Here is an 18849-nt window from a genome sequence, read left to right on the forward strand (position 1 = left end):
AGAAAAGAGAGAGAGAAAAAAGGGAGAAAAGAGAGAGAGAAAAGGGAGAAAAAAAAGAGAGAGAAAAGGGAGAGATGTATCATTTTTAAAAAAATGAAGAATCTGTATAAAGTGGCCAAGAGCACTGGGAAATCAGAAGACTGGGAAGATTACAAAAACAAACAGAGGAAGAGGATAACAAAGAGAGAAGTAAGGAAGGCGAGGATCAAATATGATGGTAAGCTAGCCAGTAATATTAAAAAATGATAATAAAAGTTTCTTTCAATACATAAGAAACAAATTGGAGGCAAAAGTAGAAATTGGGCCTCTCTAAATTGATATAGGAAGGCTAGTAATGTGAGATAAGGAAATAGCTGAGGAACTTAATACTTTGTGTCAGTCTTCACAGTGGAATCCATGAGTAATATTAGATTAGATTCCCTACAGTGTGGAAACAGGCCCTTCGGCCCAACAAGTCCACACCTACCCTCCGAAGAGTAACCCACCCAGACCCATTCCCCTTTGACTAATGCACTTGACCTGCACATCTTTGGACTGTGGGAGGAAACCAGAGTACCCGGAAGAAACCCACGCAGACACAGGAAGAATGTGCAAACTCCACACAGTCACCAGAGGCTGGAATCAAACCTGGGAACCTGGTGCTGTGAGGCAGCAGTACTAACCACTGAGTAATCATGCTGCCCCAACACTATCCCAACAGTTAAGGAGAGTCAAGGGACAGAGTTCAGTATGGTAGCCATTACAAAAGAGAAAGTGCTAGAAAAGCTAAAAAGGTCTAAAAATTGATAAATCTCCTGGCCCCAATGGGCTACGTCCTAGAGTTCTGAGGGAGGTGGTTGAAGAAATAGCGGAACTGTTGGTTGAGATCTTTCAAAAATCACTAGAGTCAGGGAAAGTCCCAGATGATTGGAAAATTGCCCCTGTAACCACTTTGTCTTGATCCTTTCTTGAACAAAAGATGGAAAATTATAAGCCGATTAGCCTAACTTTGATTGTAGATAAAATTCTAGAATCCATTGTTAAGGATGCGATTTCTAAATTCTTAGAAGTGCAGGGTCGGATTAGAACAAGTCAGCACGGATTTACTAAGATTCTGGATTAGTGGTGCTGGAAAAGCACAGCAGTTCAGACAGCATCCGAGGAGCAGTAAAAGGATGCTGTCTGAACTGCTGTGCTTTTCCAGTACTACTAATCCAGAATCTTAGTAAATCCATGCTGACTCGTTCTAATCTGACCCTGCACTTCCAAGAATTTAGAAATCTCATCCTTAACAATGGATTCTAGAATTTTAGCTACAATCAAAGTTAGGCTAATTGGCTTATAATTTTCCATCTTTTGTCTTGATCCTTTCTTGAAGGAAGTGGTTACAACAGCAATTTTCCAATCATCTGGGACTTTCCCTGACTCATGATTTTTGAAAGATCACAACCAAGAAATAGCCTCCGCTATTTCTTCAACCATCTCCCTCAGAACTCTAGGACGTAGCCCATTGGGGCCAGGAGATTTATCAATTTTTAGACCTTTTAGATTTACTAAGAGGAGGTCGTGTCTGACAAACCTGTTAGAATTCTTTGAAGAGGTAACACGTAGATTAGACCAGGGAAACCCAGTGGATGTTGTCTACCTAGCTTTCCAAAAGGCCTTTAATTAGGTGCCTCACAGGAGGCTGCTGAGGAAGGAGAGTTCGAGGTGAGCTACTGGCATGGATTGAGGATTGGCTGTCTGCCAGAAGGCAGAGAGTTGGGATAAAAGGTTCTTTTTTGGAATGGCAGCTAGTGGCAAGTGGTATCCACAAGGTTCAGTGTTAGGGCCGCAGCTGTTCAGTTTATATGTTAATGATCAGGATGAAGGGACTGGGGGCATTCTGGTGAAGTTCACCGATAATACGAAGTTAGGCAGACAGGCAGGTAGTTCTGAGGTGGTGGGGAGGCTGCAGAGATTTAGCCAGTTTAAGAGTGGCCCAAGAAATGGCTGATGAAATTCAATGTGAGCAAATGCGAGGTCTTGCACTTTGGAAAAAAGACAGGCATGGACAACTTTCTAAGCGGTGAGAAAATTCATAAAGCCAAAGTACAAAGGGATCTATGAGTGCTAAGCAAAAGTGAGGACTGCAGATGCTGGAAATTAGAGTCTAGATTAGAGTGGTGCTGGAAAAGCACAGATCAGGCAGCATCTGAGAAGCAGGAAAATCGATGTTTCGAGCAAAAGCCCTTCATCAGGAATAAGGAGTGCTAAAGGTTGACTTACAAGTTGAGTCAGTGGTTAAGAAAGCAAATGCAATGTCATTTACTTCAAGAGGGTTGGAATGTGCTACTGAGACTCTATAAAGCTCTAGTTAGGCCCCATTTACAATAGTGTGTCCAATTCTGGGCCCCACACTTCTGGAAGGACATACTGGCACTGGAGTGTGTCTAGCAGAGATTCACACAGATGATCCCTGGAATGGTCGGCCTAACATACGATAAATGGCTGAGGATCCTGGGATTGTATTCATTAGAGTTTAGAAGGTTAAGGGGAGATCTAATAGAAACTTACAAGATAATGCATGGCTTAGAAAGGGTGGACACTGGGAGTTCGTTTCCATTAGGAGAGTATACTAGGACCCGTGGGCACACCCTTAGAACTAGAGGGGGTCAATTTAGAACAGAAACGAGGAGACACTTCTTCAGCCAGAGTGTGGTGGGCCTGTGGAATTCATTGTCATGGAGCGCAGTGGAGGCCAGGACGTTAAACGTCTTCAAAGCAGAGATTGATAAATTCTTGATCTCACAAGGAATTAAGGGATACGGGGAGAGTGTGGGTAAGTGGCATCGAAATGCCCACCAGCCCTGCTTGAATGGCGGAGTGGATTCGATGGGCCAAACGACCTTACATCCACTCCTATGTCTTATGGTCTTACAAGTACATGGCAATGTCATCCTGAAGAAGAGTGAATCTAACCATCTCCCCTTGGCAGTCAATAGCATTACTGTCAACAAATTCCTACTCTCAATACCCCCAGAGGTTGGAGTGGCCATGATTTTACCACCAACTAGACACTGAACTGGACTAGGAAGGTAAATACTGCAACTATAAGATCAAGTCAAATGAGGTGTGCCGCAGTAGCTAAATTACCTCCTCCAAAGCCTGTCTACCATCTACAAGCCGCAACTCGTGTGTTGTGGAATACTTTACAATTGCCTGGATAAGTTCCGTTCCAACAACAGACAAGGGTTTGATACCATGAAAGACAAAACAATCCATTTGCTTTACCCTTTTCACTAACTTTAGCAGCTACGCAGTGAGATCAGTGTGTATCATCTACAAGAATGTAGCTGTGAAGACTGTTCAGGCAAAAGTGAGGACGGCAGATGCTGGAAACCAGACTTTAGATCAGAGTGGTGCTGGAAAAGCACAGCAGGTCAGGCAGCATCAGAGGAGCAGGAAAATCGACATTTCAGGTAAAAGCCCTTCTTCAGGAATACTTGAAGGGCTTTTGCCCGAAACGTCGATTTTCCTGCTCCTTGGATGCTGCCTGACCTGCTGTGCTTTTCCAGCGCCACTCTGATCTAAAAACTGTTCAGACGACAGCTCTTAAGCACCTTGAGGGTAATTTGGTACCTGCAGTAAATGCTGGCCTATCCAGTGACTCCCATATACCCGGAACAAATATTAAAGAAATCTCATTGTCATATAATCCTCCTTGAATAAAGAGGGAACTCAACAAAACAATTCTAAACAAAATAAAATGCAACATGCATTTGGTTAAAATGACCAAAGCTCTATATTGCAACTGCCGTTTCTGAATCTGTAGTCAAATCTAGACACAAGGATTTTAAAAGACGGAACAATATTTTCTGGGATTTCCTCAGTCTGTGGAACAATGAATGGGGGTGAATGTATGATCTTTCTGAAGGAGAAGGCACGGACTGTATTTTCCAAAGTTATTCTTTATGAATATTTAGCTCACGGCAGAACAAGTATTCCACTCAATGTGAAAGGTGCCTTCCCCTTTCCATTTACCTATGAGATAGAAATAATTGATATTTATGATTTAATATTAAAGTTCCTTGAGAAAAAGTTTGGGTGTTCTTGATAGTCAGTCCCCAGTTGTGAAGGTCTCCTCCGATTAGATTAGATTCCCTACAGTGTGGAAACAGGCCCTTCAGCCCAACCAGTCCACACCGACTCTCCAAAGAGTAACCCACCCAGACCCATTTTCCCTCTGACTAATGCACCTAACACTATGGACAATTTAGCATGGCCAATTCACCTAACCTGCACATCTCTGGATTGTGGGAGGAAACCAGAGCACCCGGAGGAGAACCACGCAGACACAGGAAGAATGTGCAAGCTCCACACAGACAGTTGCCCGAGGTTGGATTAGAACCTGGGCCCTTGTGCTGTGAGGCAGCAGTGCTAACCACTATGCCGCCATGCTTTGACATGATAAATCTAGCTGCAAGGATAATATTAGCTGTCATCTTCCGCCCTCATTGCTCTTCTATTCCCCACCTCCCCATGTTTACTTAAAAAAAAATTTTGTTTGAAGTAGGTTTTGGGGAGACTTTCAGACTGAGCACATGGCAGCAAGAAACTTTCATGCTTTGTGTACTGGCTGCTTTAAAGTCATTTCACGTGATCATAGATACGGATTTATTAAATATATTCCATTAGTTTTAAGATCCTTCAAAAGATTAACAACAAATTTAAATGCTGGATAAAAATGAACTAGCAGCTGCTATGCAGTCTATAAACAATAAACTATTCTGATCAATTGTACTCATTTTATTTAGACTCACTAGGGGATGCACAGCTAATTAATCTTCTGTAAACACAGTCTTCAATTTGTGTCTAGATGTAAAAAATGTATAACCACTAATCCTTCAGCCGTGTAACACTTCACCTTGATTATCTTTCAGGGTTGGCAGCCTTATCTAACAATATGATTTGGATGCGAACACAGGAGGTATACAGAGGAACCTCGAATATCCGAACCAGACGGGTAGGCATTATTTTGTTCGGATAATTAATTGATTCTTCAGTTAATTGATTCAATGCCTCTCCTCAGGGAGTCAGAATTTTCTAAAGTTTCCTTTTTCCTCACTCTATATCTCCATCTCAGAGTTCGCTTCTGAGCAGACACATACTTATGTGTAAGGGACCTGCAGCATTGCTAAAGCCTCCCGCCCCATCCCCCATTAGTTCTGTGGGATTGACACAGCGAGCAATTGCTAAGTCCCCCACCCCGTTCACTACACCGCGTGCGAGCCCCTGCCCCACTGTGCGCACCGCCCCAACCCCTCCCGTGCCCCCACCTCCCATCTGACCCAGCCACCATGTTCCCGTCTACCCCCACCTTTGTGGGGGAAGTCTCAAAATAGCACGCGAGCGCTCACACACACAAACCCCTTTTGACTCCAACTTTTTGTCAAGTTCTACCTCTGCCCTGTACAGGACAATGCTGGAGAGATTATCTGGGGAAGGGGGGTTTAGGGTGCACCCCTGTGTAAAACTCCACGGAAAGTGTGTGTGGTGGGGGGGGGGGCAGCGGCGGTGAGCGACAGAGAGAGGACAGTCAGTCATTTGGAGATGGTGCCTGGGCTCCCATCGATGTCTAGGACTGTACTCAGCAACATTTCATTAAGCAGAGTTCATTTTTAATCTTTGTAAATAAAAGACATGATGAGTATTGAAACACCTCTTTGATATAATGATTCTATCAGGACCTTGAGAACTTCTTCGGATAATGCGAAATCCAGATAATCGAGTTTCCTCTGTAGTTAGTAAAGTTTGCAGATGACACCAAAATTGGAGGTGTAGTGGAGAGCGAAGGTTACCTCAGGGTACAACAGGTTCTTGATCAGATCGACCAATGGGCTGAGGAGTGGTAGTTGGGAGCATAATTTAGATAAATGTGTGGTGCTGCATTTTGGAAAAGGAAATCAGAGCAGTTCTTATACTTAATGGTAAGGTCCTGTGGCATGTTGTTGAACAAAGACCTTGGAGTGCACATTCACAATTCCTTTAAATTAGAGGTGCAGGTACATAGGATAGTGAAGCGGCATTTGGTATGCTTTCCTTTATTGGTCAGAACATTGAGTACAGGAGTTGGGAGGTCATGTTGCAGCTGTACAGGACATTGTTAGGCCACTTTTGGAATATTGGTTGCAGTTCTGGTTTCCTTCCTATTAGAAAGATGTTGTGAAACGTGAAAGGGTTCAGAAAAGACTTACAATGATGTTGCCAGGGTTGGAGGATTTGAGCTACAGGGAGAGGGTGAATCAATAGACAATAGGTGCAGGATTAGGCCATTTAGCCCTTCGAGCCAGCACCACCATTCATTATGATCATGGCTGATCATCCAAACCAGTATCCTGTTCCTGCCTTCTCCCCATAATCCTTGATTTCACTATCTTTAAGAGCTCTATCCATCTCTTTCTTGAAAGAATCCAGAGACTTGTCCTCCACTGCCCTCTGGGACACAGCATTTCATATATCCACCACTCTCTGGGTGAAGACATTTCTCCTCAACTCTGTTCCAAATGGCCTACCCCTTACCTTTAAGATGTGTCCTCTGGTTCTGGACTCTCCCATCAGCGGAAACATGCTTCTTGCCTCCAGAGTGTCCAATAATCTTATACGTCTCAATCAGATCCCCTCTCATCCTTCTAAACTCAAGCGTATACAAGCCCAGTCACTCCAAGCTTTCAACATATAATAGCCCCGCCATTCCAGGAATTGACCTCGTGAACCTACATTGCACTCCCTTAATAGTCAGAATGTCCTTCCTCAAATTTGGAGACCAAAACTGCACACAATACTCCAGGTGTGGTCTCACCAAGGCCCTGTACAACTGCAGAAAGACCTCTTTGCTCCTATACTCAATTCCTCTTGTTATGAAGGCCAGCATGCCATTAGCTTTCTTCACTACCTGCTGTACCTGCTTCTTGCTTTCATTGACTGACATACAAGAACACCAACATCTTGTTGTACTTCCCCTTTGCCTAACTTGACTCCATTTAGATAATAATCTGCCTTCCTGTTCTTGCCACCAAAGTGGATATCCACACATTTATCCACATTAAACTGCATCTGCTATGCATCTGCCCATTCACCTAGCCTGTCCAAGTCACCCTGTATTCTCAATATCCTCCTCACATTACACCCTGCTACCTAGCTTTGTGTCATCAGCAAACCTGCTATTACTTGTAATGCCTTCATCTACATCATTGATGTGTATTGTAAACAGCTGCGGTCCCTAGTACCGAACCTTGTGGTATCCCACTGGTCACCACCTGCCATTCCGAAAGGGACCCATTTATCACTACTCTTTACTTCCTGTCAGTCAGCCAACTTTTAATCCAAGTCAGTACCTTGCCCCTAATACCATGTGCCCTAATTTTGCACACTAATCTCTTTTGTGGGACCTTAAAGGCTTTCTGAAAGCCCAGGTACACTGGCTCTCCCTTGTCCATCTTCATAGCTACATCCTCAAAACATTCCAGAATATCAGTCAAACACGATTTCCCCTTCATAAATCCATACTGACTCTGACCTGTCCTGTTACTGTTATCCAAATGAGTCGTGATTTCATCTTTTATAATTGACTCCTGCATCTTTCCCACCACTGACGTCAGGCTAACCGGTCTATATTTCCCTGTTTTCTCTCTCCCTCCCTTCTTGAAAAGTGGGACAACATTAGCTGGGACTGTTTGCCCTGGAGCGTCAGAGGCTGAGGGATGACATTATAGAGGTTTATAAAATCATGTGGGGCACAGATAGGATACATAGACACAGTCTTTTCCTTGGGGTTGGGGAGTCCAGAACTAGAAGGCATAGGTTTAGGGTGAGAGGGGAAAGATATAAAAGGGATCTGAGGGACAACCTTTTCACGCAGAGGGTGGTACATGCATGTATGGAATAAGCTACCAGAGGAAGTGGCGGAGGATGGTACAATTACAACATTTAAAAGGCATCTGGATGGGTATATGAATAGGAAGAGTTTAGAGGGTTCTGGGGCAAGTGCTGGCAAATGGGACTAGATGTGGTTCGGAAATCTGGTTAGCATGGACGAGCTAGACCGAAGAGTACGTTTCCATTCTGTACATCTCTATGATTCTAACTACACGAGAGCCACAATCTCTAACCAGATTCAACAATATAGTTACATGTAGCAAATGAAAAAAATATATACTGCTATATAACCAACATTTTCCATCTATTATTTCCAAATAATTTGAATAGATAACAAAACTAATGCTATGTTTACTTTGGAGTTGAAACAAGGAAACCATCCACATTCATTAACGATCACTGAACTAGGCTTTCAATGTCTATGCCACGGTTTCGATGTAGCTCATTAATTTCGGTCCTATTTCTCAAACTTCTTGAACACAAATCCTTAAGTCAGTTCTCAGAGCACCTGTCAAATTGAAATTCCTGTAGAATGTGATTCCACCTCCTTTGAAATTGTGCATTTCAGATCTTAATGATCCTGTGTGGAAAAACTGCAACTCATTTCTCATGTTTGTCTTACAAGAGATAGCGCAGTTTAAGCCTACATTAATTCACTACGCTTTAGAATAATGGGCGGAGATTTAATTGATGTACACAAGATGCTAGAGAGGATTAGCAAAGTAGACATTCAGAAGATGGAACCCCACTGTGGGCAATCGAGAATGAGAAGTCATATTTTTAGATGAAGGGGTAGCAGATTTAAAACAGATGAGGAGGAATTACTTTCTCAAAGGATTATGAATCTATAGTTCACTACTGAAGATTGCAGTGGAGACCAGAATACTGAATAAATTTAAGGAGACAGACAGATTTTAAATTAATAATGGGGTTAAAGAGTTATGAGGAGTGGGTAAGAAAGTGGTGTTGAGGCAGAGATGAGATCAGTCATGACTACATTAAATGGGACAGCATGCTCAAGGGGCTGGATAGTCTATTCTGCTCCTAGTTCTTATGTGTGCTCTTTTTGCAATTACTTTAAATCCATGACTGCTGGTTACCAACATGCTTGTTGAAAAAAATATTTTTGGGTCTCAAAAAGCCTTATAACTTTGAATACTGTCTAATCTTTTTTGTTCATGGGATGGGAGCTTCATTGGCAAGACCAGTACTTATTGCCTCAGGATAGTATTGGAAACAAAGGATGGGAGAATTATAAATACAACTCAGGATGCTAAATGAGAGATATGACATTTCCACATCTATTCATCTCCATAATAGGAGTTTAACAAATTAGAACCTTAACGTAGGACACCAACGTTGAAACAATGCTGGGGGAAAGGAGGCCGTAATGTGGTAATGCCAAGTTGGAAGTTAAAAGTCTACAGGGCGGCACGGTGGCACAGTGCTTAGCACTGCTGCCTCACAGCGCCAGAGACCTGGGTTCAATTCCTGCCTCAGGCGACTGTGTAGAGTTTGCACATTCTCCCAGTGTCTGCGTGGGTTTCCTCCGGGTGCTCCGGTTTCCTCCCACAGTCCAAAAATGTGCAGGTTAGGTGAATTGGCCATGATAAATTGCCCGTAGTGTTAGGTGAAGGGGTAAATGTAGGGGAATGGGTCTGGGTGGGTTGCGCTTCGGCGGATTGGTGTGGACTTGTTGGGCCGAAGGGCCTGCTTCCACACTAACCTAATCTAATCTAGATTGCAGTTTTGAGATCCTGTGAAAGAACATTAATACAGGAGACAAAACCATGTTTCTTTACTCCCATATGGTAAGGATGCAGAGGGATCACTATATAGGTCAGCAAAGTTAAAAGAAATAAGAGGATATCGATGGCAGTAAAGAAACATCACAGAGATGACCATTTCATAACTTTTCAAAAGGTATAAAATGAACTATTCGGAATGACTTTTTAAAAAAATTCATCTACTTTCAAGTCTCAGTTCAAAAGTTTCAGACAAAATTAGGGCCAAAGGACTGAGCAAAAATAAGTACTACTTACCCTCTTAAATAGCTAAATTCTTCCAGAAGATATTTAGCTGACGCTTCCCCAATAAACACAGATGGAATGGTGATTTGTTTGAAAATCTCAACTGTAAAACAGAATGATCATGAGAAAAATCAGTATCAGAAACAAATTTAAAGATGCATAAATATATTACATTATTTTATGCACTTTTGAACTTTTCAAAAGATCTTTTCAGGACTCCTTTCCGGCAATACACATTGTGAGATGACACTACAGCTCAGGAGTGTTGGCAGACATGACAAACACCTTCTCAAATAGAAGTACCTCCTACCTGTGGGAAAAGTTTCATACACATCCAAGAAGTCCACCATCCTGAAATTTTAACCAATCAACTAATTTTTTTTTCAACATCTTAGCATTCAAGTGAACTTGGGAGGCAACTTGTGCTTCATGAGCAGTGACTCTATCGCCGAATAAGGTGACCCAAGTTCAAGTCACATTTGCTCCAGAGGTATGTTAGAACACATCTGAACTGGTTGTTTAAAAATATATAACTGTTCTTATATTCCAAGATATAGATTGTTGCAAAAATATCAGTTATTTAATAAGCCGTTTCCTCGAAACTGCTATGATTAAGGCATTTTATTAAATACAGACTACAACAGAATGCAAGTCAAGAGTGTGGCGCTGGAAAAGCACAGCATGTCAAGCAGCATCCGAAGAGCAGGAGAGTCAACATTTCAGGCATAGCCCTTTGTCAGGAATCCATGGTTAGTCAGTCGCTGGAGAGGTCCTGGAAGGCGGGGGTGTCCGGGGTGGTCCGAGTGAATTTGAGGTTGGGGTGAAAGGGGTTAGTGAAGTTGATGAACTGTTCAACCTCCTTGTGGGAACACGAGGTAGCGCCAATATAGTCATCGACATAGTGGAAGAACAGGTGGGGGTTGGTGCCGGTGTAGTTACAGTAGAATAACTGTTCCACGTACCCGACAAAGAGGCAGGCATAGCTGGGTCCCATGCGGGTTCCCATGGTATTCCCTTTAGTTTGCACGAAGTGAGGGATTGGAAGGAGAGGTTAAGGGTGAGGACCAGTTCAGCCAAGTGAATGAAGGTGTCAGTGGAAGGGTGATGGTTGGGACAGCGGTAGAGGAAGAAATGGAGGTTTTGGAGGCCTTCGTCATGGCGGATGGATGTGTACAGGGACTGGATGTCCATAGTGAAGATGAGGTGTTGGGGGTTGGGGAAACAAAAGTCTTGGAAGAAGAGGTGAAGGGAGTGGGTGGTGTCCTGAACATAGGTGGGGAGTTCCTGGATTAAAGGGGGACAAGACGGTGTCAAGGTACACAGAGATGAGTTCAGTGATGAAGGGTTTATGCCCAAATGTTGATTCTCCTGCTCCTCAGATGCTGCCTGACCTGCTAGGCTTTTCCAGCATCACACTCAGCTGATCTCCAGCATTTGCAGTCCTCACATTCTCCCTGTAGAGGAGCATAAGTCTGGATTAATTTTTCTAAACCTTGTACCTGATCATGTTGAATTGATAATATATCCTGCTACTTTAATTATTAAAAAAGCCATCTACATTCTGATAACTGCAGCATTGCGTCAGGAGTGTTACATAGATACCATAACATAATTCAGTTATAGAACTGAATCACAGAATGCACACCCCTAAGGGTCTCATAACAGTGGTTGACTTTATGAAACATTCCAAAGGTCAATCCATTGAGTTATGAAATTATTTGGATGAACATAAAATAGACAGCATATCACTTCGCTGACAGAAGTATTGTTGTGTTTATATAAATCTTTTTAAAAATTCCAGTAGAGTTAAGTGGTGTCTGTCACCTGGTGACTTCAATGATTGCCATATGAGTTTCAGAGTTCACATTAGTACTGCTGTTACTGCTAGAGATGGGTTCACCACGTACCTTCTCGACAAGGTCCTATTTGAGGGGGACTGGAGATAGCAGAACTCTGCAGAACCATTGAAAACTTTAACACTGCTACATAAGGGACCTGAGCAACAAAAGGTTATTAGTGTTTGGGGAGATTAAAGACTGAAAGTTGATGTAGAGCGGTATGGTTTGTCCTGGAAAGTAAGCCATTCAAAGAGGACACAATAAGTAGTACAGAAAAATTACCAAGTCAATGCCCACAGCTTTAAAACGTCTAATTTATAATAGCTACTGCTGTCATGGCCAAGTTAACCATTGGTAGTGGCTAATTCAGTTACCACTCCAAGTTATTTCACACAATTGTGTTATCAATAGAATGTGTTAAGACGAAGTGTGAAATATTTCTTTGTATTGCATTGGTGAGAATAATCTCAGTTTCCATGATCCCCCACACAAAAAAAATCTGATTCTGCATTCCCAGGCTGAATTCAAGAATTGGTGCCATGTGCCACCTTACTTCAACCCACAATCCCAGAGTGATCAGGATCATGCAATTCTCCTCCTGCTTCCTGCATCAATCCACTGCAGTTATTTTTCAAATCAAAAAAGTTATTTGCAGTTTGTCAAAATAATTCCTCCTCCTCAAATATTTCACGTAATTTTAAAAATTTAACTTTACTCATGGGATGTGGGTGCAGCTGGCTGGACCAGCATTTATTGCCCGTCCCTAGTCACCCTTGGGAAGGTGGTGATGAACAGTTTTCTTGAACACGTGCTTTAGGTAAACCCACAATGTCCATAGGGAGGAAAACCCAAGATTTTTACCCATCGACAGTGAAAGAATAGCAATATATTTCGAAGTCAACTTGGCATGGGGCTTGGAGGGGAAATTGCAGGTGGTCATGCTCCTCAAAAATAATATGTACATCTGTTCCAAAGGTCAAAGATTAATTAGACCACACAAGCACTTTTGCCAGGATATAATGGCATGGATTCATTATACAAGGATTTAAATTACATCTTAAGATAGTTCTTCAAACTTAACTGCATTAAGCACAAGATGCCGGTAATGAGGCAAACTCTTTAAAAAAAAATCAGTTTTGAATTTCACAAAACAATTGTCCAACTTGAACATTAACAAAGAAAATTTCAGATGCAAATTCCTGGTTCTGTATCCAGCTCCACTGACAATTCAGTTTGTCACAATGCTTCTAGGTTAGGGATGAGAAGAATACAGAAATGCAATATCTGAAAGTCGATCAGGATTGAGTTCAGCTGATGTTTTGATATTGCATACTCTGTCAAAATTTACTACAGCAGTTCAGGCAGCATCTGAGGAGCAGGAAAATTGATGTTTCGGGCAAAAGCCCTTCATCAGGGATAGAGGCAGGGTGCCTGCAGAGTGGCTTATGGAGAGAGGAGGAAATCTTCAAGGCAGGCATCCTTGCAAGAGGATTTGCAGTAGGGTTAAAATCAACTAGATAAAAACAAGAGGAGGTCGACGTTGGGCTTGAGATTGTCAGACTCTCAATGTGGAATCCAAAACAACATATTGCAGATGTGGAAACTAAAATGCTGGAGAAACTCAACAGGTTTGATGGCTTCTGCGGAGAGAGAAATGGTTAACATGGCGTCCAGGACAACTCAGCTTCTTCTAAAATGTTGCTTCCAGGCCTGCTGAGTTTCTCCAGCATTGTGCTTGCTTTCAGACTATCCACTGGATTTATCAGCCCTCCTGCCTCTCAGCCTAGCCCAGAGTTTTGTTGTGTTGGAAGAATAAGGAGATTAGAGATGAACCCAAATGACTTTATAGTTATTGTTTATGTTCCATCCAAAAACTAAAAGGCAACTCATCTGTCGGAAGCTAAAGACATTAAATAGCAGAGAAAATTAAGAGCAGTTTGAAGGAAAAAAAGCCAAATGGACAAATATTTCAAATTTCATCCCCATGATGCTCTGTCCAATACAGATGATACATTCTCTCTCAGCACAGATAACGCAAGTGCGGATTCCGATTGTTAGGTGCATTTCGAAATGTCAACCATAGCTGAAACCAAGATTCATTTGATTAATAAATCATATGATCAGATCATTTAAAAATTCATCTAAACTTACAGGACTGAAATAGATAAATTTATTGGTCACTTAAAATAGAAGGTTTACACACAAAAGAGCGGTATTGATACAATGCAACATGCGTCCTTCTTTAAATAAGTTGGTGAATTATCTGGACACGTAGTCTGTATTAACCTGCATTTAGTTAGCATTGTTGAAATCCCAAAAAGGGGGGAGAAAGAGTTCAAATAATTAAGGTTGAATTATACTGGCATTCATGTACTGTGCCCATTGTTTCTCATGTTCTTATCATCAAGGAACTGGAAATTTGTGGTAAGATAAAGTAAAACTTTCTCACTGCCAGTTGGATCATGTTAAATATAGTCCCCTGTCCAAGTAATTAACTTTCAGGATGGCTTTTCACTTCTGCTCCAATTTATGAAGCAGAGCAACAGTATCTAATTTTTGCTAAATACAGACATGTATTGAGATGTATAATGTGAAGGAATCAAGAAAGGAACAAGGTATAACAGCAACTGAAACAGCTCTCCTGAAGATAAGGGCAGGGTTGATGATCATCCCTGAATTTTGCAAGCACATGAAAAAGTAGGTCAAGGATTACTCCACAATCTCGTCAATGGAGAATGCTATTGCTAAAAGGAACCGTCAGGGTGGGCCGATGGGAGGCATGGATCTAAAGAGGGAGTCATGGAGGGAATGGTCTCTGCGGAACGCAGATAGAGGTGGGGAGGGAAATATCTTTGGTAGTGGCATCTGATTGTAGGTGGCAAAAATGGCGGAGGATAATGTGCTGTATTTGGAGATGAATGGGGGCGACGAGGCTTTTGTAGGGGGGAGGAAGAGAAGGAATCCATTAAACAATGAAATCTGCCATAAATATCCTTCATGTGAACTGCTTCTTTGCCTCTTCTATTGACTGTCATTAGCTTCCTTAGATGAGTACATTCTGATGCCTTTAGCTTTTGGAAGAAGTGTAAGCAATAAGTCATTTGGATAAATTTTAATCTACTCACTCCTCCATCCTCACCAATGTGGTTGACTGTTATCTGCCTTCTGAAATGTTTAAGCAAGCTGCTTAATTCAAGGCCAGTTACAGATGGCTTTACCAACAATCAAATGTCAAGAAAAATAGTTTTGTACCCAAAATCATTAAATGTGGAGAACAGGCACTGCTCTATAATTACTATGAACATTTTTCTCTGGAAGGAAAACTTTATACCTCAAGAAAATGTTCAATAAAAACAAACAAAGTCATTTCATACATACAACAGCTAGTACTGTGATTGCAACAAATATTGAGCAATTTCCTGGTTAGGAATTGTTTTCACTCTGACCAAATTGCAGATCCTGGTGTCCTGCATCTACCAGACTCTCAGTGCGACTTTACAGCTGACAAGCTTTGGGAGAAGCATTGTGCACAGTGCAAACCACTCTACATTGCCATTGTAGACCTTGAAAAAACATTTGATCGTCAGCAGAGATTGATTCTTAACATTGCTTCAGAAAATAGGTTGCTCCTGGGTGCTATTTCTTCTTTTCATGCGATGTAAAGTTCCATCACTTACAACGAAGCAAAGCTCTTTCAAGACCAACAGATGGGTAAAGCAAGACTGTGTACTGGTGCCACCTCTGGCATATTTTACTCCCTGCTGCTATAGCAAGCTTTTGGCAAATCAAATGACAATGTAAATACGTGTGCTAAAGAGGACAACAAACTGTTCAAAATAATGTGTTAAGAACAAAATGCATAATGTCATAGTCCATCAGTTCCTGTTTGCGATGAGACAGCATTGACATCCCACACAGAAGTTCATTTGCAGCTAATAGATTGGTTGTTTGAGGCTGCAAAAAATTTGGACTGACAATTAGCATCTGGAAAACCAAGGTTACGTACCATAACATGGAGACTCCATCTACCATGAACATTGAAAAACACTGCAGATCATTCACATAATTTGCATCAATTACCAATATGATATAAAGGTTAATATATAATCACTTGATTTTTCAATTTTAAAATAGAGACAGAGGAGCTTTGCTTAGTTCTGTGAAGGTGTACTTTTAAGGGTCAGAAAGTCATTTGAAAATTTGAAAGTGTACAATTTCCAGGAAGGTATATGAGTTTTGTCAAGTGCCTGGCAAGACAACTGTAATGTTAATGGATAGGATGTTTATACTGAGAATTTACAAACAGACAAAAGGCCATTAGTTTAGCTTCCGTTCAGAAGAATGAGGAATTCAATTCGGGGAACCAGTTAGTCTAATAGAAGTATCTTTTGGTTAGTGGAGTCTCAGTGTTGAGAGCACATTGAAGTGTTCCAGCTATCTCAACTGACAAGTGTTTTAATCCATCAGAAAAGATCCATGTCCACATATGTGGAAAGAACTTGTAAAACATCCTCAATGCTCCAAGGGAAATAAACTGGGATAAAGTCTGTTAATGTAAGAAAAAACTTGAGTTGAAACGGGAGTAATATTTCTCTAGAATTGATTGTTTGAAAACAGGCGGACACATATGATCTTACAATTTTAACACAAATAGCAAAACCTAACCATATTATAAATGAGAAAGCCCGCTTTGTTTTCTTATACGTAATAAATTTGTGCTCTATTGTTACGGAATATCTGCAGCCTTGTGTGTGAATATACTTCAGGGAGTAACCACCATGGTAATCAACTGCAAACAAAATATTGATTTGTAAAGCCAGGTTTCCTTTAAAGATCTTTCTTACCAATTATTAATATAAACTGGGATCAAAACTTCAATAACCTGGTGCCAACTACAGAAATTCTTGTATATGGCAGTTTCTGCTGTAACTACCTGGGTAGATTCACTGACACCAATCCCATTGGTATCAATCTCTTACTGATGACTTATGGAGAAGGATGCCCATAAGGGCAGAAGTACAGCCAAATCTTGATAAGTATTAGGTAATAAGCTCCATCAAAGATGCACAATTTTCTAAAGCAAGACATTAAGCTCAACTCAAGTGTAAGTTCATGTTAGTACGACAAACATTCTCACAGCTTTGTTAACAAAGAGAACTAGTACAGCACACTGAACAGCTCCTCCACAAACAATCTGTTCCTGATGAATGGAGTGTAATGATGTTAGTTAACAGTTTTAGATCTTAACTGACTCACCCATCACCCCCAAACGTCTTAATTCAATTCTTCACACAATTGACTCATGTGAGGACAGTAAGTTTATTACTATCACATTTCGTCTGTTCCCAAAGTTTGGCTTTACATGTGGCTGATGACTTGGTTGAGTTGAAAGCTTGCCGTTTGAAGATGAAAGACTCAGATGCAATTCACTGTTACACCAGAACATGTGGATGTTTCATTTTCTGAACATCTTTTGCAAAAAGTTCTGACATCAACATTACCATTGAATTATTAGTTCTTTTGGAAGATCTTTAGCTACCTCAAATCATGTAAAAGATGGCAGTTTTGTTTTTGAAAGTAGCAATTTTTTTAAAAAAAGCTTAGAAATGAGATAGGCTTGCACATTACCTTTACATCCATTGCATCATTACTTTAACAAGTCCAACTATAGACAGTAATACTAACAGTCAAATTCTATTAAAGAGTATAGCATTAACCTTTGGAGGTTGCTGTGTCAGAGGTATCCAATGATCGGGTTTAAAATCAATTCGTAGCTTGAAGACAATTGATTAATTCCTCCAAATCAGTAGCATCTTTTGACCTCCCAGTCAAGAAAAATTGCCGTACTCTCATGTAATTAGTAATAATTTGACACATATTCACATTATATTCCATCAGCCATGTGCTAGCCCATTCATGTAGCCTGTCTAAGTCATCTTGAAATTTCTTTACATTCTCTTTACAACTTCTGTTCCCACCCATTTTGGTGAAATTAGCAAATTTGGAAAAAATTACAATAGACTTCGCACATTCACATCAACTGTGAACAGTTGAGAACCGAGCACTGACCTGGATGGTACAAGACTAGAAACAGCACGCCACGTTGAGAATGATCCATTTATTTCAACTTTCTGCTTTCCATTAAACAATTCTCAATCCATACTAGTATAATATTTTCAATTCCATGTGCTCTAACTTTGTTTAAATAGCCTCTTGTATAAGACATTACCAAAAATCTTCTGAAAACTCTAAGAACAATCACGTCCACTGGTTCTCTTTATCCCTATGAGAAACATGCTCAAAACTCCAAAAGGTTTGTCAAACAGGTTTTCCCTTTCATAAATCCAGGTTGACTCTGCCAAATTTAGCCATTTTTTTCTGAATATTCCATCATAGCCTTTATAATAGCTCAACTACTGAAATCAAGCTAACAAGTCTGTATTCTCTACTCTTCCCCCTTTCTTAAAAAATGGGGTTGCATTTACTACCTTTAATTCAGATAGAACCTTTCTAGAACCTGTGGAATTATGGAAGATGACCAACAATGCAGCCATTATCTCTATTGCTACTTCCTTCAACACTCAGATAAAGTGCATCTATCCAGGAGATTTATCAACCCACAATCCAGCTAATGTTTGAAGTACTATCTATCTCTTTATGAATACTAATTTCTTTACAGCTCCTCAATTACAGATGGCCCTTGGATGCCTCATTTCTAGGAGATTTTCTGTATTTTCTTCAATGAAAACATAGTAACTATTGAACTTCTCAGCATTTCCTTGTTCGCCATTAAATTCTTGATTAGAGTGGTGCTGGAAAAGCACAGCAGTTCAGGCAGCATCTGAGGAGCAGGACAATCAACGTTTCGGGCAAAAGCCCTTCATCAGGAATAGAGGCAGGGTGCCTGCAGGGTGGAGAGATAAATGAGAGGAAAGTGGGGGTGGGGAGAAAGTAGCATAGAGTACAATAGGTGAATGGCGGCGGGGATGGAGGTGATAGGTCAGGGTGGAGGGTGGGGGAAGGTAGCAAAGAGTACAGTGGGTGAATGGGGGTGGAATGAAGGTGATAGGTTAGGGAGGAGGGTG

At 41.1% G+C, this 18849-nt stretch overlaps 1 protein-coding gene across 1 annotated transcript in view; it reads right to left on the bottom strand.

The window, feature by feature from the left end:
- Nucleotides 1-18849, bottom strand: part of rnf13 (ring finger protein 13) — a 213358-nt gene that overhangs the window by 86696 nt on the left and 107813 nt on the right. The window contains exon 5 of the mRNA XM_043702760.1: nucleotides 9939-10029. Coding sequence (XP_043558695.1) covers nucleotides 9939-10029 — 91 coding nt within the window. The remainder of the gene's footprint in view (nucleotides 1-9938; nucleotides 10030-18849) is intronic.

Source organism: Chiloscyllium plagiosum, chromosome 13 (genome assembly GCF_004010195.1).
Source record: "Chiloscyllium plagiosum isolate BGI_BamShark_2017 chromosome 13, ASM401019v2, whole genome shotgun sequence".
In the NCBI taxonomy this organism is placed as follows: Eukaryota; Metazoa; Chordata; class Chondrichthyes; order Orectolobiformes; family Hemiscylliidae; genus Chiloscyllium; species Chiloscyllium plagiosum.